This window comes from Pocillopora damicornis, chromosome 9 (assembly GCF_964200805.1).
Source record: "Pocillopora damicornis chromosome 9, jaPocDami1.2, whole genome shotgun sequence".
In the NCBI taxonomy this organism is placed as follows: Eukaryota; Metazoa; Cnidaria; class Anthozoa; order Scleractinia; family Pocilloporidae; genus Pocillopora; species Pocillopora damicornis.
The window spans coordinates 12,651,470-12,673,077 of record NC_142678.1 but is presented as its reverse complement, the minus strand read 5'-3'; the positions used below and the strand labels follow the sequence as shown (position 1 = coordinate 12,673,077).

The following is a 21,608-nucleotide window of genomic DNA, read 5'->3' as shown; positions in this document are numbered from 1 at the left end:
GTGCTTCGGTTGAAACTGACCCTAGTGAAAAGTGGAAGAACTATCTTGCAGCGTTCGAGGGTGACAGTCAGGAAGTCTTTGCGGTCAAACGTTCCACCTACGTCAAGAAATCCAAAGCAATTTACAGCTCTTTCCGAAAGATGAACTCAAAAGCCAGGGCCCAGTACCAAGACACGTTTTCAATGGTAAACTGGAAAGCTCTTAATACAACGCGGAAGAAACAGCACACACTGTCAAATTGTGGAGGTTGTCAAGTGCACTATTATGCCATCCATAATCTTTTCCTCAGTGGAGAAACTTTCAAAACCCGAAAACTTTTAAAAGAGGCCCTTATTGAAAGTGGGGTGAGGACACAAAGTAAAGTGAAACCAACGCAAAAAGCCATTAAAACTGCTGTAAAACACATTTATTCAAAAGTGAATGGCCACTTTGAGAAAATATTTAAAGTAAGCTTTGCTGAAGCACAAACAAAAGTGAAGGAACTTCAGCTCCAAAATAAGAGATACGCAATTGAGAAAAAGCGGCGGCGTCGAGAGAGAGCACGCCAAGAAAAAATTAAATCCAATGCTAATGTCTAGTCTATCTGGAGGAGGAGTAATGTTTCTAGTTACTTTGCAGTAATTTGCATGCCAAACAATGAGATCAACAATCTTCAACTTTACTTGTGTTGCAATCTAGCATTTATTTAAGCACACTCTCTATAATATATTTGCCTTCATTTTCCAGTTTTTTAAAATGAATGCAAGTACCAAATATTCCACTGTAAACTTAATCAATCATACTGAACTTATTCCAACCAATGGAGAGAATATAATACTGGGAGAAGGATCCAATGGTCGATGCCTTCTGAGACAGTACACACGATTTGATATAAAGGTTGTGGAAAAACAGTCTCTGATGCAGGACACCACAGAGATAATGAAGGAGGCTCGCATTATGCAGGCACTCGCACATAAAAATATCCCAACCATAATGGGTGTGCAGCTTCAGAAGCAGCCCATTTCCTTAATAATGGAGTTTAAAGGGGAAGACAATACATCTGTAACAATAAGCAAACTATTGTCTTGTCAGAAAAACAGTGCAACAATACAGAATGTGCAAAGCTCACTCATAACAAATGACTGGTTAATTATTTCACATAATTTGACACAAGCCTTTCGCATAGTCACACAAAAGGCTTTCTTTACTGTGATTGAAGGCTAATAATGTTCTTGTGAGTAACAAACATGGCTATATCATCGATTTTGGAAAAGCATGTGACAGCTCCTTTCCTCCTGCAAAGAAGTACAGCATCTGTTCATATTGCTCCTGAGGTTCTTAATGGTTCTCCCTGTAGCAAAGCCAGTGATATTTTTTCCCTTGGTAAAATTCTGTTCAAAGTAGGTGTTAAGCAAAACATTCCACTTTTGGTTTCCATGGCTCAAGAATGTTTGGATGCCAGCCCTGTAAGAAGACCAACAACAACAGGCATTATGGCAACACTGGCTTCCATAATATCTCACTGAATACTATAAGCTTAAGCAGGGGTTTCACAGGCCTGACACTGGGCAAATTGACTGGCTGGGAACAAAATTTTTCCTGCATGTTGTGACTGACATAAATCAGAATCAAAACATATTTTGCCTGCTTCCTTGTACATTTCCCATCACCTCAAAATCTTAATGAAACCTCTGCTAAAGAAAGTAATAATTAACACTCTAATCAGGTAAAGTGACCCTAACCATGTCACAGCACGAGTCTTTTTGTTGGGCTTTGCAAGGTTAAAATTACAATGTATGTGCATGTCTTTAGCAAGTTTATGTGTGCCCTTGGTCTAAACTAATTTTGTACTTCTGCTTTACGAATTGTGAATGAATGTTAGAGGGACATTTTTAATAATGCATGACAAGGTGCTCTGGGGTCCATCAGGTACAAATTACTTCATAGGTCATACTCATATCTATAATTTTACATGGCTGCTAGATAACATACATGTACAGATTTATTTCCCAATTCCTGCCAATTATTGATCTATGAAATTGAATTTAGACAAGCAACTGGCAGATCAAACTTGAAATTATAAACCAGAGTTTTAACTAGTTAGGCCACCATAGCCTTCTAACATGAATATTAACTTGGAAGAGCAACAAAAAAAGAAAGAAATACAATTTTAAAATTTTCCTTTCTGACTTTGTAACAAGGGAAACCTATCCTGCTCTTAAGATGGCACATCTTTTATGAGTAGGGTTGAGAAGATGACACATCTTATACCAGTTTGTGTTTGCTCTTGTCACAAAAAAAAACAGTGCCCTTCTTGGGGCAACAGTAAGCACTGGTAGTTAATCATGTCTTATCACCAAAGAGAGAAAGCTATGGTCAGAATCATATGCATGTATCAGAACTTTTGTGATGCATTTGAATTAAAAGATACTCCACTGGTGTAGTGGGTAGAATATTTACATTCAAATAGACACATATATCAATTACATGTTCATTATTGATAATGATTGTTGCAATTATTACCAGTCAAAACTTAAAAACCAAACTGTTGACTATAATTAAAGCTGATATAAGATGATTTAAAAATAAAAAAAAAATGCCTCATAAATAACACCATTAACATTCTTGTAATAAATTAGTTGTGTGGAATAACTGGAAGGACCTTTTCAAGAAAACAAATAGGGATAACAGTAAATAAAACTGGTTTTAATCAAGTGGATTCCCTTTGGAATCTGCAAGGGCTGGCTGGTTTTCTGTGTGAGTAATTAAAATCATTATTATTATATATTTAAAGCAATTCAGTAAGTGACCTCGGAATAAACTAACACACATTAGTACAGCTTCTTTCTCATAGTTTTCAAGGGACAATTTATGACAAGACAATCTGCATCTTATATGTCAGCAATTAAACTTACCTAATAACTGCTTTGGGGGATTAGTTTGTAAGTAAATTCATCTGCTTCTTGGAGAAATTGTTTCCAAAGCATTCAAAAGCCTAAATTTTGATAAACACCATAAGTTTACACATCATGATATGATAGAGGATTTATCAAGCTAAATTTAATTTCAAAATTGAATGGTATATCCACAATGAAACTTTTTTCTATGCATTTGTTACAAAACATAGTACTTTTTTCTATGCATAAGTTACAAACATTGTAAAACGCTATTGAGCTCTAGAAATGAGCGCGATATTATAAATTCATGTTGCATTGTATTTGCAGTGAAGTCAATGAACATGTTGAGAGCGGTGTTTAGAAGTCTTCGTAGGTTCAAAAGGGTTCTCTTTGCCTTTAAGATAGCGATATCATGCCATTTTTTGAGGATATGAAGATAGCAAAGAAAATGTTATTACCTTCTTTTGATGTCTTCCTCTAGATTGTCGGATTCACTAGCGAAGATGGGAAAATCCAATGCAAAGCCGACACTTCAAAATGGCGGATGCCGTTCACGAACTACGCGATCTTATTCCAAGTAACTATGGTTACTCGCGCAGTCCACGCGAATTCCGCGAAGCTTGCTGGGGGGTACTGGAAGCGAAAATCATTTTTGACCAAGGCCTTAATTAACCTGAATATGAATAAAGGGGTAAGTTTCTAAAGAAACTGTGGTGCTGCGTCGGTGGGAGAGTATAGCAGGTAATTCAGTGTTAACAACTGGGTTGAAAACGAAAATTAGCCATCGTAAAGGGTAAAAAAGCTGACGTTTCGAGCGTTAGCCCTTCGTCAGAGCGATCGGCGAAGGGCTGACGCTCGAAACGTCAGCTTTTTTACCCTTCACGATGGCTAATTTACGTTTTCAACCCAGTTGTTAACACTAAATTACCTGCTTAATTAACCTGAGTTCGGCTTCGTTTTTTTTTTTTCTGCGTTCAGTTACAAAAGGCAGCTCCACTACAGCGCATGCGTGAAGTATAAGCGCATGCGTAGAATGAGCCTTAGAGCGCAGGGTTTAAAGCAATGGCTGCCTTCGTGGACAATTTCTTGCTTGATGTACGAGAAGGAAATTCGATGGCTATTACGCCCAATAGACATACAAAGTCACACACCGTTCGCGATAGACCCACACTAAAACTTTTGGAGCGTTTTGAGAACGGGTCGGTCCGCGAACTTTACGAAAGATCAATTTACGAGCGATCCTTTACGAGTGAACCTTTTATTGAGAAATATCAAGCGAAACCTGCTATATCAAACGAGTTATCTCATATTATGTTTACATGTAAACACAACCGTGTATTAAGACGTGATCGAGAACCTAGTAGAATACCAGAAGCTACTCTGAAACGTCTGAGAAGAAAGGGCAGAAAACTAAAGGAATTTGTTTACTGAGCGTATTCTTCCAAGCATACCGAAGTACTCTTGGCTACATCGTTATTTGAAGGTTAGAAGAGTTACAAAGAATGATTATAAGCTTAATACGAAGAGGGTAAGATTAAATAAAGTTACAAAACATGATAAGAAGTATTTGTTGAATTGTTCCGTAAGGGTATATCAAAGGATAATTAAATTGAAGTATAGAGCAAGGAGGTACTTAACAATGTTTTCTTGTTACAGACCGATGTGTCTTTATTAGAGTTAGACATACACATCAAACTATTGTAAATTTCAACTGATTTCAGTTATAGAGAAAAACCCTGGTCCTACTCCAATGTACATTGACCCTAGCAAAACAATAATGGCACCATGTAGCCAAGCTAATGAATTGGTATTTGGACAGAATTCAGGACAACGTGTTACAATGAGTTTATGCTCTTTGATTTACAATAACAAACAAGGAATCAATTCTGCTAACGATCTCGTGTCAATAATGAATATTGGAAATCAGTTGTATTCAAGTTTGTCTCAGTTAACCAAACAATCATTTTTAATGCAGACAGAATTACCCACACTTTTTAATATGTTAGAGACAGACTATGAACTTCAATACAGTTTGAGCTACACTGGTACTATTCATCAAGAAGCTACAATAGAAGGATATCAGTACTGTACCTCCTTAGGTAGAGCCTTTCAATCACTTATATCCGAAAATTTCAACAATTTTGTGTTGACAGTAGGATATACTGCAGTCGCTATCTATTGTAAAGATAATGTGGGCATTGAAAAGTCCTTGAATTTCAACCTTTGCGATCTGTAGGAGCCTACTCCTATATGGTAATATATTATTTTGATTGTTGTCTAGTACCATAATTAACATTTATTACACTCCAGCAGACAAAAATAAACACAAGTAGATTTATTCATGACCGGCAATGACGAAATTGCGTGACGACAGTAACAATGGCAATATGGTAGTCCCCTAAAGATAACTCCAGATGTGCGATATTGAAAGCCCGAGTTCACGTAGCTATGCGTCTAGTCAAACTAGAAACGCAAACATCACCAATTCCCGTTTTCGATCCTCCACTGTTGACTTATGCGTAAGTATTTTAAGTCTACTTGCTCCAATACTAAATATTGGTCCAAAATTGCTCCAAAAAGGGTCCAAAATTGGTCCAAAAAATGGTTAAAAAAATTGTCCAAAAAATTAGTCCAAAAGTAGTCCAAGGGTCCAAGGGTCCAGTAGTCCAGTCCATTTCTTACCTATGCCAACATCGTGTTAATAGAGTAAAAAGAATGGCTCTAAAATAGATTAATTAGATCAGATCAGTTCAATCATTTTCAAAGAGTTAAAATATCACGCGAAAGCCAACAGAAATTAAAAACCTTACAAAAATAAATCCTTTGTTCGACTAAATATTAAGGTTTTGTCAAACAGCCGTTAATTCTCTAACAATCTCGTGACAGTCTCGTGACGTAGATGTAAATGTTGTTATGGGTAGCTTCTGTACTAGTAGTTTCTGAAAATTTAGAGAATGCTGGCACTGGCTGACTTCTCACAAGACCACACCTCATCTTTATAGGACCCTGACAACGCACATGCGAATTAACTTTTGTTTTCTAATTTTTGTTCCGCGTGAGTACTTGTTTTGATTACAATCGAACTTCTGTAGCAAAAGGTCATCTCTATTGGACGTTCATGGTCACCCTTGACTGAGTCCCAAAGGCCTGTTTGTATAAAAGAATAATCAGGCGTCACTAGAAAATTGACGTCAACAAGGAGTGAAAATTGACGCTCACAAATAAATTTATTAAGGTCTAGATATTTAATCCTTTTATTAATTAAAGGGAAGTAAAATAACACGCAAATGTTTAAAAGAATTACAAAACCCTTACAGAAATAATCCCCCTGTTTGACTGAAATATCAGTTTTTGTCAAACAACCGTTGCAAGCTCGCTCTCTCGAGAAGTCTGGTAAGCATGCGGTTTTGAGCAAGCCTCATTATCTTTTTTTTTTACGTATTTTAACAAGCAGGCAGCCTCGTGACGTAAATGCAAGGCGACGGCCAGTAGGGAAGGAGTTTTCCACAGCGTGTTAGTCTCACAAGTTCACTTGGAGCGTGTACTAAACGGGAGTTTCCGCGGAAAGATATTTGCGAAGATATTTTTGCAGAAGCCTTATTGTCCTTCAGACGGTGAGTAACCCTGGTTAAGCTTATTTTTTAAAGTTTCTTGAAGTCATCGCGAGTTGCGCGATCCTTTATCTAAAGCGTGAGCGATATGGCTAATGACGTGGCAACCGAACTATCTTCTTTTTGCTCACCCAAATCCTTTTTATCTCAGATTCCAAGCACCAGCGTTTCTTACGTTAGCTTTTCTTCTTATTTTGCATTGTTTTAAATCGTATGTGATCACACACGGTACTTAAGTCTCATGTCAAACGACGAAATATGTAACCCATATTACAACTTAGCGATACTTTGCGGTTCGCTGGTTGATTGTTGCTAACGAGGAGGTATACCTATAGCCGTACGTGGTCTGTGTTCAATATGAAACATTGCTTTCCCCTCATGTACTTAATGAAACGAAGAAGAACATATTTACATGTGTTTCATCAGTAGCATTTTTCGAGCTTACACTTCCGCTTTGATATTTGGACCGAGAGCAAGTTTGCAATTTTCAGTCTGTATCGGATTAACATGCCTAACAGCGCCAAGAGCTTTCTGATATGTCAATAATTTCGCTAGTAAGTATAAGTGAATGTTCGTCGTTACTGAAGGAAAAAAATCATTGGATTTAAGCATTTCCATTGCAGCGAAAGTTCTTTGGATAACATGCTACTTCGAAGAACCCCGATCATATGGATAATTTTAAATTTTACTCAACATTATTGATGTTACATTTGAAAAAAAGCGTATATTGCAACTTAAACGATATCAGAAGCCTATGATTGTTGCAAAGAAGCAAGGCTGCCATGAAAACTCCCTCACAGGACGCCCTCAATTTGCAAATATTTGTCAGCTTGACTTGGGCACGTGGACAGTTCGCCTGTGAATAGTTCGGTTCTAACGCCTATATGAATTTCCTTACTTTGCATTGGTACTGTAGAAGCAAAACTGACTCTTTGTTTCTAGTCTATGAATTTTTGTCTCCTTTTAATTTCTGAAAACACGAGCCCAGCGAAAGTTTGGTGAACACGAAATCAACCTTTGAACCTGAATTTTTTTTTATGTTGAGAATAACTGATCAATCACGTTTCACTTGCATGGTGTTACAAAGACGGCTGAAGGAAAGTTCAGGAACACTTTGAATTTGCCTATTGGAACAAAAAAATCCAAACTAGTACAAAAAATCCAAACTTTAAATTTTTCTACGGATAATTTGCAAGTAGTGTGTTTGTGCAGATAATATCTGTTGCTTAGTAGTAATTCATTTCAATCACACTCTACATCTTCGAATTTGATTAATTTTAATGAAAACCCTTTTTTATCTGTAACGGTTTAGGTAACGGAAGGTTATTGGAATTAACTAGAAAATCTAACAAACCATTTTAGGGCTGTTTTCAATACTTAGTTTACGTAGCTTTGTTCTACACGTGGTTATATACCAATGCTGTTAAACTAAAGCTAACTGAATTATAAAAAACCAGTTGTCATTTAATTACAGCTCCATTCATTTGTATAATATCTATATGGAATATTTTGCTGCTTTTGTCAACACGTAGTTTTTCTCAATTTCGCACTGTTCTGAAAATTTCAGTCCTTAGTTAGAGCGATTACAAAAGCGAATGATGAAACATGTAGAAAATCATACTAAAATGTTCAACTAAAACTTAAAATCTCTATTAACCAGATAACAGAAATGGTAACGGAAGTTACTGACTAAGGGGTCGAATTCTATTTTAGTTAGCCTCTTTTTTTGGCACGATGTTGAGTAAAAAGTCCCTCGATCATGGCAACAGTGTCATCGTGCACCTTGAATTACCTTTTTGTTTTACTGGAGGGGACAGGGGGCTCTGTTATTGCCAGGATAGACTCCAAATCTATCCACACCTCATCTTCTTGAGTTGGCCACTTTAAGAGTCCAGCTTATTTCCTCAGTGACTCCATGAAGTTTATAAGTGCTACAGAACTTTGCCCAAATACCTCTTCCTCTCAACCCGGTCGCTGGCAACAGGTGTTACTGCTGTATCACTACACTCCTTTAGGAGGTGAACTCTCCAACTGCATGGAGACTCTTGGTTGTGTTTCCAATCTGTGACACACTGCTCGCAGGGGCATGAGGTGCTTCTTGCGATGATCTTAATCGGGGAAGGCTGCCACTGCATGGACGGTCATTGTCCCTGTAAAAGTTGTGATTTCCCTAAAGCGATCAATTCACGATTGCGCCTTGAGGCAGGCTCCCTTTGACACAAGGTAAAGGAGACCGAGCTTGCTGACTGATGGTGCTGCGTCCAGCAAAGGAAGTCAACTGTATCTTGAATTGTGAGCTTTTGCTACCTGACAGCTTCACCAGCCATGTTTTTTACGGAACCTCCAACCCCCTCACAAGAACCTTTTGCTATGGCCGCTTTAAAGTAATTCTAGGATACACTGACATCGAACAGATTTTTGTCGTGACTTAGCAGGTAGAAAATGGTTTTGTTTCTATAATGTGAAGTTGGGCTATCTGTGTGGAAGTTGATATGCTTGATGTTGGGCAGGATGGTTTTGAATTGTGGCATGAGCTCTTTCAGGAAAGCAAAGACTGTGGACGAATTATGCCCCATTTTGTCAGACACAAATACCATGCTCTTGTGGCTGATCTACTGGTCTTCTGACCGGTACTAAGCCACAGCCGGATAGAGGGTTACCATTGAGGCATTCCAGTATGCTGACTGTACCTCCTATAAGGATTGGCAGGTGTAATTTTTGGCGAAGTCCATTTGATGGATTGCCTTATTCGCTGTCAGATTTTCCTTGAGTTACTTCAGCTGCTCGTACTGCGCATGCTCTCTCGCCTCCCTACCATGCCCTCTGAACTTACTTATTTCCTCTTGGAGTGTACCTCGAAATTGATTTTTCTCCATATGGAAAGTCAAGATCTTCATCTTCTTCTTTCCATCTACTTATACCCTCTTCCATTGTCTGAACTGAACAGCAATGGGTAGTTGGTCGATCAATTCTTCGACTGCTACCACGTCTTTACAGTCTTCGATGAACTTGTCCGGGTTCACGCTCACCTTGACCTCGAGTGATTTTATAGCTCGAAGCTTGAGGGACAAGTTCCGGTGGTGTTGACAGAGGCATATGCAGCGGGAGTTGAATGACGTTAAGATAATGTATTTTGGCCTCCTTTCACAAAATGCGGTTTTGCCGAATTTTGCCGATTTTAATGTCGGGGTATTCTGCTGAACTTTGCATGTAGACTATACAGGTAGTTGTTCAGATACCTCCTCTGAACCTTTGTGCCATTGAACGTCACAAAGTCAGCCTTCCCTGGTATCATGCGAGAGTTGTCGCTTCTTTCCAAGAAGGCAGTGATTTTTCTGTGATCTCTTGTGACTTTTCAGGAGGTCGTTTCTTTTTCGGATGGGAAAACTTCGTATTAGCTCTTGCTAACAATTTCTCTGCCGATTCCCGTCATTCTGTTAAGGGTTCGCAAGCACTGGTATCTTTTGATGTTATTCCCAGATATTACGTTGTCTGCAAGACCGCGTCGGGTGTTGCTTCTCTGCAAATCCCCGTCTTGGACTGCTTGTCTTACTTCTGCTGATATCGCATGAAATAACACCAGTTGCTTTCGGATTTGATGTGGCACATTACGCGGACTAAATCCAGCCTTCCTCAAATATGAGTTGCATTTGCTTCGAGGAGACTTCTCTGGTTCAGTAGCTATTTCCAATTGCTTCTTTTGTCCCTTCGATTTCCTGTACAACTTCTTCTGCAATGACCATATTTTTCGCTGTAATTTCATTTTTTGTCTCCTGTAGTTTTCTGTCTCAAAAGACACCCCGATTAGCTTTGTGCATGAAGCACCTTACTTCCGCTTCAGGAGGTTACAATAACATCCGTCACTTATACTCCGTCTTTCTGAAACCTCCGTTACTAATTTCGTTACTTAGAAGATTCATGCGACTTTAATTCAAAACAAAGGCTCTATATATATTTAAAGTTTTAAAAGTGCTCTTTCTCTCAAATCTTCGCTCCTGCGAAGGTAACTTAATCCGTGTAAAGTGGTTATTTCGCCTTTTTAAGTTGAAAATCGTGATCCACACATGCTTGGTGTATCAGATATCACAGCAAGAGACATTTCCCAATGCTTAGAAGTATCAAATAACCTACGCATAGTTGCGTGACTAAGAAACTATGCATCTCTGTACTCCCAGTTAGTTTTTAACTTAAAATTGCAATACTAGGTAAACACATGGTAAAGGAAGTTACGGTAACACTCAGTAACGGAGGTTACTACCTGGATAATTTATGTTCAATATTTCCTCGTAAATGAGTTGAAATGTAATGATTTTTTCTGTTAGACCGTGTTTCGAGGACATCTTTAAAATATTAACACCTGATAGTGCTGCTGCATTTTTATTACTGAGAAATTGAGGTAACGGAGGTCAAGCTCTTATCCATAACCTACCACTTCCTCCATATCTAGAGTGCGGCACAAATTTCCATAACCACCAATCCACGATTCATATGGGTTAATCGATACCCTTCAGAAGTAAGATAAAATAGCTGTAGTAATAGACACCAGTGCCTTAGTTAAATTAGATTATTTAGACTAAGTCGGTTCTTCAGGTAAAGGAGGTTACTAAAATTTTGAGGACATTCTTGTTAAAATCCCTAAATCGAGACGATTTTTCAGAAATTAAAGGACGAATCCTCATTGTGAAATTTGTTGAGTGTGCTATATTTTAAAAGGCTAAGGAGGAGAGGAACATTTGGTTCTTAGGAGATATGGATATGGTTTTGTAGCTTTATAGAGTGTGGACAACACTATTTTTGACAATCAAGGCAACTTAAGGGTGTAAAAATCAGAAATCAAGTAAGCTCTTATTAACTTTATATCGAGATTTTGAAGTAAGCATTGTATACTAACAAACGATGCAAAAATAGTCCCAGTTTCATAGTTTTAAGTGTAACTAATACCTCAAAGACACGGTTAAATAGTTTTAGCTTGCTTTAAGGGGGATTGGGTGTATTTCTATATTAAAGAACAAGGCTGCGCAGGAATATTGTCATAATATTTTATTTGCTTGTTTTGAAAATGAAATTAGGTGTTATAGTGAGAATTTGCGAAGTGTTCTTGGTACATAATTCGCAGAAGGCCGTTTCACCGGCCAAAACGATCTTTTTAGCTCTCGATTGTTTCGTTTTGTTTCAGTTGGTGATATCATTATCATTTGATAAGTTTGCTGCGCTATGTAAGAGCAGGGGTGAAAAAGGGTCAATACATGAGACGTGATTGAGGCCAAAAATTTATATGGGACGACTGAATTTTCTAGCGTGATGAGTAAATTTCTGAACATGAGTGAAGAGTGATTTGCCTCCTGAAATATGCGTGACCCGAAAGAAAAAAGGCTTTTTTCTTTCATTTCATGAAAGCCTCAAAATTTTGAGATTTGAATGTTACCATCCTTAATTAGTGGCGCCTTGAATGCTGCTTAAAATATGCGTGACGCGTGAATTTTTCGAAAATGAAACGGAATCAAGACCCCGCTACTCTGCTACACTCATATGAACGATATATGGGTGTTGTCGTTCTTACGTCCGTATCAGTTACTCAAGTTAGGAAACTTCACCTCGATCAACAATTCATGTAGCCTAATGAAATGTTTGCCCAAAAACCAAAATCCACATTACCAGCCTTGCCGAGTCGTGTTTGATAACCTGGGGTGAAAAGAAAAGAATTAGCCAATAAAACTTTGACTTTTTCCTAATGCAGAACTCTTTTTGTATGCACAAGTTAACAGTATTGACACAGCTTTGACGTCTGTCGGTTGAGTACCAAAAATGTGCCAAACTTGAATGAAAATCGTTTGCTCAGTTCGGTAAATAAACTCCTTTTTGCTAGTTCGTGAATTCAATTCTCTATGTTGGTGGGAAGATCGATGAAATTCTTTGTTACCTTTCCAGACTCCCATTTCCTTCGCCCCGACAAAGTATTTCTTGCTGGTTAGGAGTGAAGAGGTATTCTTTCCTCCTGACTACGAGAAAAGAAGTATCGAAATGCAATCTTAGGTCTGTGAGTAATTGTCATTAAAGTCTACTAAACAAAAAGACGTGACTTGCATAATTCATAACTATTCTTATGAAAGGCTTACCCAACAGCTTTGTTCAATCTTATATTCGCTGATCCTCAGGAGGTGCGAACCAGAAAATCCTTGAGTGTATATTGAGGTAAAAGTCAAATTTAATAGAAATTTTTATCTGACCTATATTAAGTTGTTCTAATTTCTCTAATCGATAGCCAGTAAATTGCATTTGGATAAAGATATATTTTTTAGTTCCAAGGTGATAAAAATAATTTTAAGGTAACTACCTCACTTTTCTTGATTTACCCATCTGGAAAAAAAATTTGCTTTGTCCCGGCAAATTCTTGTATGAAAAACCTTGCTAATGTTCGCTATCTTTTACCATGGTTGTTCCTTTTTATTTAATCTTTAATCAGTTTTAAAACTTTTCTCAAGAATTCAATTTATCAAACGATGGTTCTCTACTACAGTTGATGAGATGAGTCTACTACTACAGATCGATGACGTGGCAGACTCTTAATAAGTTCACCACTTCTGAACAGTCTCTTAAATCATGGCCACTTGAAGTCACGCATACTTAGGAATGGGCTCTTTTTGATCTCTCAATCCGATTGCATCGCCATGTACAGGGCCTTAACATTTTGTTCGCAGGACGCGTTGTCCTTTGCTTGCATTACGCGAGGGGGGGGGGGTTACTGGGTACTGATCCTATTTACTGATCCCGTTTCACATTAGGAAAGAAAAAATCACAGGTCGCATTTATTCCAGGAGGCAAAGGAAGTCTCATACTTGTTCATAATTTTACGGAATCCTGTTATCGCTAGGAAAACAAAAAAAGTGTTTAATTTTGCGACATAAAAGGTTATCAGGATAACACTGAACAGCTCCATTAGGTCCACGCTAATCTTATTTGTTCGAGGTTTTTAGCTAATATCCTCCAATGGTTCTCCAATGAAAATTGGTCTGGTTGCTCTAATGTTGTGTTAATTTATGTTGACAATGAAAACTCTAGTTAAGTGTACTGAGCTGGTTGAAGAGGGGAACGAAGCAGGGATCCTTATCCTGTTTCACGCATAAATTTTCGAAAACTTCAAGCGTCACGAATATGAAAGGGAAATCATAAAATCACTCTTCTTGTTTGAAAGGCTGAAAGGGAAATATCGAGGTTTTCCCAAAATGAGAGAAAAATTAATAGGTCAAATTTATTTCAAGAGGCAAATTACGCATCACGCTGGTTCATCTACTCGATCATGGAATCACGCTCGCTTTTCTTTAAAATTCACACGTCACATATCAATTCATTCTGGCCTTCACACGTCTCGTAGATACCTTTTTCTACCCTTTTGCAAAGCTTCTGGATGAATTCTAGGGCCTTCTTTCTCAAAAAAAAAAAAACTAATTAGTCTCTTTTCGGCTGTCAGAGGTGCAGAGAAAAATACCTGAGTTGACCTTTGCTAGCTTCGAACAACATAGTATTAATTTTCGACTCTAATAATTTTACAGCCCGTCTTTATCTTTCCTCTTTGTGTTGGCCCCAAAATTATGTTTTTACATAAAACCATAATTAAAAAAGCCGTATTCAATTTTGCAATAGAAAAGGTTACCGTGGCAATCTATGTGATAGTTTTCTCAGTTTTCCCTCAGCCTGTTGTTTCCTTTCTCTCAATGTGTTGGCCTCTAATATAAATTATTGCTTTCTTCTATGCGTTGGCCCCTAATATTACTGAAATCATACTTTTCAATAAAATTACTGCTAAAAAACCCGTATTTAATTTGCAAAAGGAAAAAGGTTGAAAAAAGAAAAGGTTGTCATGGTAAGCTCTATGATAATTTTCTTTGTTCTAGATTTATATTCTTCAAGAAAAATACAAAATAGCCTCTTCTTGACCCGGGTTTTCTTGCTCTTCTGAGACTATTTTTTGCTTAAAGTTTGATTTCTGAGTCTCCTCGTGAAATTTTTTCTTTAATTAATAGTTGAAGTGATTTCTTTGGTTTTGGTTTTTTAACAGTAAATCAAAAAGCACCTTTATTTTGAGTTTTACGTTACGTCCTTTGGCTGTGTATTTATATATCTTCATCCGGTACTGCAAGAACACAATTCGTGTGAATCCTTTCTAAATAGTCTGTTAAGCCGTTCCGATCATAACTCTCCTCAGCATCGTTAAATAAAGTAAATGAAAAAGATTAATTTAAATTACATTTGTTACAGGCGTATCTAATTTTTAGGATATAAACTAAAACCTATAACATAGAAAACTATCATATAGATTGTCATGGCATTCTTTCCTATTGCAAAATTAACTACGGCTTTTTTTTATTAGCAATATAGAAAATCAATTAGTTTATAGAACATGACTGATGGGTTCCAATTGAGTTCAATCAGTGCCTAGGCTCAAGTCACCAAATACGAGCGACGGTTTTATTGAAATTCTTTGTCGTCTTTGGTGGCTTTAAGCCTAAGCGCTTATTGAACTCAGTTGGAGCTTATCAGTCATTTTATGTAAACTGATTGATTCACGGTCTTACATGGCTCTGGTTAATGTAGTCGCAAATTAGTAAAGTATTACTGAGGTAAACACACATTGCCCAAACCACTTTACTGCGTTATATTCAAAATATAGTGTGAAAACAAGAGATTACAAACTAGTTTCTGATCTCTTGCTTACAACAAATCCTTCGGAGTTTGCTTGAAACAGGTTTTGAAAGGAAACGAATTCTTAACACATGTTTATGTCAGACTGAATGCATGCCCAGAATAGTTCCTTGCGGAATGTAGTTAAAATAAAGGGCAATTCATAGACTTTCAAGTATTACCTTCCCGTAGTCGCTGTAATCGATCTCAATGCAACACCAAGCCAAGATAACTGTGAAACGTATCCTAGGGAGTTCATTAAAACAACGTGTGATACAAAATAATTTTGTGCGGGTGAAATTCCGAAAGACTAGCAAAGCCATGTCAGTCGTCAGCGTTGTTGCCATTCTGTCATTTTCCTAGCCGGCGATTGGCTTGATCTTCGGTTTCAAAGAACTGAGTCGGGTTCCTTATGTATACGAATCAAACGTAACGATCACACACTTGCAGATTCCCAGCTTCTCCAGATTCAGTATACTCTACTTTTTTCGGAGAAGTGCTATACTTTTTGAAGCTGTTGCTCGTGTCCACGGGAGTCTTGTGGGTAGGTGATTGCTTGGGTTTGCGAATAATTGCGTTTGCAATGACTTCTTAACGTAAGTAGGTGCTCGCTGGCAAAATAAGCAGGGTTTGGCGAGCGTCTCGAGAGAAAAGTTAGCTTATTTCAGTCGAATTGTGTTGATTTATGGTCACTGAAGTAGATTTCAAATATGTCAAGAGAATAAGCTTAGATTTATCTTTGCGAAAGAGCCCAAGTGTGGTAGCTTTTCAATTTCAGTGCTTACGGGAAGAAACCCCGCGATCAATAAAGATCTAGGCTTGAAGTTTCTGGCTCCGGATATATATGAAACTTTTAATGAGATTCACATTATTTGAAAGAACTTCTAATTGCTGGAAGTTCGTGTTGTGAAATCGGCATATTCTGAAAATCGAGTCACTTTTTCTTTCAGCTTAATATAATTTTATAGATAGATTTTGAACCACCTGGCGATAAGCAAAAACAACGGAAAAGTTTAGCTTTAGTTCCACCGGCTTTTTGTTTTTGCTGTTCTTATCCTTGACAAGTAAACGTAAAAACATCTCTAAAGCACAAAAAGGCAATTATTTTCACACTAAAGCTGTAGTTGAAAGCCTTTTGCAGAAGTTGAAATTCTTGCGGTGCTGTTCGCGCACACGTGGCGCCAAGAAACTTCTTTCCATTCTATCTCTGGCTCAACGGAATTCTTCAAGGAAAATTTTTCATGTTTTCTTTAAAACCTTAAAATTTCACCGGCGCAGCTATCCTTATTCAACAAAGTTTACAGTAATTCTTTTAAACTAGTCCGTTCAGTCTGTGCTTGTCGCGTATGATATTTACATTTAGCTGAAGTCACCTGTCAAACTCATGTCATTATATTTTCAATGCTTCGACGGGGTAATATTCCTTTTAACCAGAACAGCTTTGACATTTACCGTTTATGGAATTTGAGGAAACAGAAATTTTAGGAAACACAAAGTGGATTATAAAGGAGGTATCAAAACAGCTCCAAGGCAGCAACTTGGGTAATCCTATGTTTTAAATGCGAGTTTTCCAAGCTTTTCGAGTTGCCAGGGTAACTAAGTTGCAGGAACTGATTTTCGTGATTGTCTTATTTTGCCTATATTTATGGTATGGGGTTTAAACTTCAATTGTTATATCAGTGATAAAAGCCAGAAAAAGCGCACTGAGCACTCTCTATTATCAACTTAGAATTCGTACAAAGGTGAGTCCAACTTTTCCAAGCATCGGAATTTGGGAAGAAAGATCAAACTATTCATAAAAATTGATAAAGATACTATAAATGAAGGCAGGTATCTGAACAATGCACTTCCTTATTACATCCATATCTATATAAAAACAAGAGAGCGAGCATGGTGAAGCGGCCTGACCTGCGAGCCAGTAACACTCTTTCAGCGGTCATTTCTCTGAGGTTTTTTTTCGCAGTGATGGCTTTTATGGATACGGTTAAAATTTTGGCCATTTTATGAATAACAATTAATTTCTTTCCGTTACGGTTGCCTCAAAAAAATTAAGCCTAACTTTTTAACGACGAACGAATAACGGTAAACCCCGTTGAGACCCCCAAGGAACAACATTTCGCCGGGGAGCGCTTTCCTTGTTTCCATCAGCTCTCTAGTTTGAAATGCTGTGGTGTGGGTGTGTTTGTAAGTGTGTAAAACAATGGGCGAATAAAGGAAAAATTGTTCAAAACATTCTTTGGGAAGGCTAGTTGAAGTGTGTGTCCCAGTTAAAACTATGACTCGGTACAATCTCCTTCTAAACAAACAAATTGCAGTCCACTTGCGAAGATAATATCTCTGCTTAATTTTTATCTCATCGGAGTCCTCATCCCTGTCTATATTTTAAAGTAAAGTTAAATTCTTTACGTACGGTCTTCGTTTCTATTTATGGCCCATGCTTACACCTAATTTATATGGTAATTGCAGATCACCTGTCCTTAGCTATAATCATGACAACTCCAGGAGAAGCAAGAGGAGGATACGAGAAGTATTTCACTGGCGGACTACACACTTTACATGCATCATCAACGAAGGAAGAAATTGAAGAATGTTATGATAAGTGGGCTGACGCTTATGACAAGGTAGGTATCTAGATGCAGTCGCAAGAGATTGCTGTGAGCGGTAGATTCTTTTACTTCATCAGCGTGGAAGCGGGCTCTCAGTAGCAAACAGCGGCACGAGCAGCGAAGCCCACAACAGGTCTATAAGAAGTCTCGTTATCTTTTCAGAACCCTCGCGCACTCACATTGCTCGTGGGTCGCAGGCTCCAAACGCATGGCTTTTGCCTCTAGTGTCGTGGCGCCAGTGAAAGCCTAAGCTGCTTCGGCACAAGCGTTTTTTCAACCGTGGGAAATAATGAAGCCTTGAGCACATAAGCCAGCGAGATAGTAAGGTCTGCTAGGGGTCTATAGCACCGGTATTATTAGTACCAGACCGCCCTGGAAACCCCTCCTGTACTCGTCTCAACTCTTCCTCAACTCTTCCCGCGAGGGAAAAACGCGCGACCTGCTGCGCTGATAATGGGGACCTCCTCAGTTCGTAGGAAAGAAATTCTACTCTCTCCGCACCTCTACCGCGGAATATAAATTGCCTCTGGCACTGAAGAGAGGACGACGTGGGGGAAAACGTTGGTTTTTTTCTATTTTCTTATTGGTTTGTCTATTTGTTTGTTTGTTTGTTTCTTTTTTTGAAGATCTTACATTTAACAACGTACGAGGAACGCACTGACAGTTTATAGGTGATAAAATTGTATTTTCCAAAAAGAAAATAAAGCTAAAGCTAAAACAACAACAGCCTTATGCGCCGCACTCCGAAGTTGCTTGCGGCTCTTCGAGGGTTCTGATCTTTCTCTAGTGCTTCTAAGACTTTATACTTGTTATATTTCCCATTTCAGGATCTTATGTCCGCGGGTTGCGTCAAACATGAACCAATGGTTAGAGTTTTCGACGAAGCAATTAAGATAGCCATGCCAAACAAACCGAAATGCCAAGTCAGAATAATGGACATGGGATCCGGGACTGGACTTCTGGGAGTGGAGCTGAACAAAAGGGGCTACACAAACGTAGACGCCCTAGATGTCACTCAGAAAATGTTGGATGTATCTAGGGAGAAGGGCGTCTACACGAAATTTATATGTGCCCATCTAACGGAGGCGCGGACCCCTGGCATTGAGGATGGTGATTACAATGCCATAATTTCATCTGGAGTGGTTACAGCGGCTTACGGACATATTAAACCACCGGCCTTTTATGAGATGATGAGAGTAATTAGCGATGGTAAGTGTGGTGCTTTCCTTTCCTTTTAGTTCCTCTCTAAGCCATGCTGTCTGTGCAAATCAAGTTTTTCTACTAAGAGAGTCTCAATGGAGGTCAACCGAGAACTGTCAGGACCTCCAGCCCTTAGGATTGGCTGTTTTTTTCTGTACCTCTTACTAAACCGAGTTTGAGTTTTGCACTGTAATTTGCGGACCGAGTTATTCCTGCTTGGATTTATAGCCCAAGCTTGTAACATGCGGGCCACTGATAAGTCGGACGAGGTTTCTTTATTGACTGTACAGACAAAAAATAAAGTGGTTAGAAAGGTATTTTTCATATCTTTGAGTTCAAATAGAGGGGGAAGATTTCGATTCAAACAAACTTTTAAATTTAGCGGGCCGTACAGTTAAATACACTCAGAGAAATTGACCAATCATAGCGTACACACCGAGATGTAATAGTCAACAACTTTTCACCGAAGTGGTGGTATGTGGTGGATAATTACCGAGCCGTGACGAGGGAAATATCCACCGTATATACTTGAACAGTAAGATTATATAGCACATAAGGATAATAATAACTCATTTATTCTTGCAAAGGTTACCATATTTTCAGGCGCGAGTTGCTCGGTGAACGGCAAAGGATATTCAAAGTTCGAGCAGCCAATCAAAGCGCGCCTTCAACGCCATGCATTGTTGTAGTATATACTAAAAGGCGCCATTGACCAAGCTAGAGATCAAAGCCGCAGAATATCTATAGATCCCCTGCTTTTTTAACAGTCCGAGAAGAAGCAAACAACAACAACAATTACAACAACAACAACAACGAAAACCGATGTTTACTACCTGTGTGTCTTTATTTTTCCAATTTTATTTTATTTGTTTTATAAAGGAGGCGTTATCTATTTCAACGTTCGCACCAAGGAAATTCCTGACTTCAGGCCGAGCATGAAAGAGCTGGAAGATAAGGGCCTGTGGACGCTTATCAAGGAAGAACAAGTACCACATTATAATATTGAAGATCCTGCTCTACCAAAAAGTACCACTGTATTTGCGTTTCAAGTTCACCACTAGGAGTGCCACGCTTTTTAATGTTGTTGCAATTAGATACTAGATTTTTCGAAAGGAGGTAGTATACTCGGTACAATAAGACTGTATCGAATAATGAAAACGTAAATGTAAGGGATTTAAGGTCATCGGTTTAAAGTCTGTCAGTGAGTATACAGAGAAATTCTTAATTCACTGTCGAAACATTGGTTTGGTTTTGCTTTACTAAGTTTGTGAGATTTAATTGGCTCTTTGAGGTGTTTTCCTTTCTTTCTGATAGGACGTACTTTGGTTTAGGATAATCGATCGAAAAGCGCTTAAGATCAAGCATGAACTGTCATTCTTGTTTTTCTCGCCGTTAGATCGTATTTAAAACTCATAGATGCACTGTAATAAATCGATCCTTGCTATTTATTTCATCAATTTATTTCACCATAGAAAGTAGAAGCTAAGACAAAATAAAGCATGCTTGCTTCAGAGTTGTAGTAGATCTGTCCTGGTTCGATTGTGCTTCAAAATCTAATTCGGTTCCCAGAAATCAGTTTGCGTTTATGAGAGCATTCATTCGGTAAAGCTATTGCCTTCGACAAGACTTCAGCAACCGGTCGCTATGACGACACCATATAAGTATAGTGACATGCCACCATCTCATTGGACAAGAAGGATCGCCAAGTGTTTGGTGATTCAACGATTCAAGACTGTATCCCAAGATTAGCATCAGTTTTCATTTACATGTTGATCCACTGGTGACAAGAGATCGCAAAAAGAATCCTTTAATTTTCCCCACGTAAATCGTTCACAATCAACCTGCAACATAAATTCCGTGTTAGATATTTCGTTTTTTTACTCCTCTATCACTGTAGGAACACTCGACAATTTTAAACAAAGTATGATCCGGATAAATCACAGGAAGCAGATAAATCGTGTTTGACAGCATCTCCTACGACAATCCCCAAACAATTGCATTCGCGATACTTTATTCATCTGCCACCACAGTGGTCGATAGGCGAACTTTTCCACCTGCTGAGGCGCGGTGGAAAGTAAAGCTCCACCAACGTTAAGCCCACAATAACTACTCAATGCGGTTTCGTCTTGCGGAAAGGATCCTAACTAGCTTGCGAGCTGGCCCTTATTAATGGCGCTGTAGGACGCGCGTATCTCGGTCCGCGCGAAGACTTAAGACGAGTCACCGAGAGGTTTTTCCGGGATCTGGTACTCTTTACCAGTGCAGTACCCCTTGCAGACCTTCCGCTGGCTAACGTTGCTCGAAGGCTTATAATTTACCGCGGGCGCAGAGTCGCTCGTGCCGAAGCACCAAATAAGGGCCTACTCCCTGTCTAGGTTTCAACCAAAGCATGAGGTGATCGTTTGCATAAACGGTCAGTCTTCAAGATCAAGTTGCGCAATAGTATACCAGGGTAATTTATTGTTATAAGTTGATAACGTAAATTGGCCACCGTAAAGAGTTAAAAACTGACGTTTCGAGCGTTAGCCCTTCGTCAGATTCCTCTCAACACTTAAACTTCTTACGGTGGCCAATTTACATCATCAGCTCAGTTGCTAATACAAAATTACCCTATTATACTCTCCCACCGAGGCAGC

General features: G+C 38.6%; 2 protein-coding genes and 2 long non-coding RNA genes across 7 annotated transcripts in view; 1 reads left to right on the top strand and 3 right to left on the bottom strand.

Moving 5' to 3' along the window:
- Nucleotides 1–392: 392 nt before the first annotated feature.
- Nucleotides 393–3,634, bottom strand: LOC149040176 (uncharacterized). Its single transcript, XR_016179804.1, has 3 exons — nucleotides 3,335–3,634; nucleotides 2,895–2,974; nucleotides 393–1,443 (listed from the first exon to the last, which is right to left on the bottom strand). It is a non-coding gene; the product is annotated as an uncharacterized LOC149040176 (long non-coding RNA).
- A 269-nt stretch (nucleotides 3,635–3,903) lies between these two features.
- On the bottom strand, nucleotides 3,904–6,298 carry LOC149040175 (uncharacterized). The gene is made up of 2 exons (XR_016179882.1): nucleotides 6,192–6,298; nucleotides 3,904–6,023 (listed from the first exon to the last, which is right to left on the bottom strand). It is a non-coding gene; the product is annotated as an uncharacterized LOC149040175 (long non-coding RNA).
- Nucleotides 6,299–6,387: 89 nt separating this feature from the next.
- On the top strand, nucleotides 6,388–20,483 carry LOC113677794 (methyltransferase-like protein 27). Of its 2 annotated transcripts, none has more exons than XM_089182973.1 (4): nucleotides 6,388–6,490; nucleotides 17,633–17,787; nucleotides 18,600–18,981; nucleotides 19,852–20,483. In XM_089182973.1, exons 2-4 carry the CDS (start codon nucleotides 17,656–17,658, stop codon nucleotides 20,031–20,033), a joined length of 696 nt encoding a protein of 231 aa, XP_089039099.1. In that variant the 5' UTR covers nucleotides 6,388–6,490; nucleotides 17,633–17,655; the 3' UTR covers nucleotides 20,034–20,483. The 2 variants fall into 2 exon arrangements, with proteins under 2 accessions (XP_089039099.1, XP_089039100.1); XM_089182974.1 differs by lacking the exon at nucleotides 6,388–6,490 and adding an exon at nucleotides 12,557–12,679.
- Nucleotides 19,798–21,608, bottom strand: part of LOC113677795 (tRNA-queuosine alpha-mannosyltransferase) — a 19,718-nt gene continuing 17,907 nt past the window's right edge. For all 3 annotated transcript variants that reach the window (XR_016179879.1, XM_089182956.1, XM_089182955.1), the window contains exon 9: nucleotides 19,798–20,813. Coding sequence is in view for 2 of the 3 variants with exons in the window: in XM_089182956.1 (XP_089039082.1) it covers nucleotides 20,724–20,813 (90 nt within the window). In the remaining variant the exon portion in view is untranslated. The remainder of the gene's footprint in view (nucleotides 20,814–21,608) is intronic.

What these genes read in the sequence shown, in the direction of transcription:
- LOC113677794 (XM_089182973.1), top strand. Translation starts at nt 17,656, where the DNA reads ATGACAACTCCAGGAGAAGCAAGAGGAGGATACGAGAAGTATTTCACT. An exon ending in GGGCTGACGCTTATGACAAG is followed by an intron (nt 17,788 to 18,599) that starts GTAGGTATCTAG and finishes TTCCCATTTCAG; the next exon opens with GATCTTATGTCCGCGGGTTG. An exon ending in GATGAGAGTAATTAGCGATG is followed by an intron (nt 18,982 to 19,851) that starts GTAAGTGTGGTG and finishes TGTTTTATAAAG; the next exon opens with GAGGCGTTATCTATTTCAAC.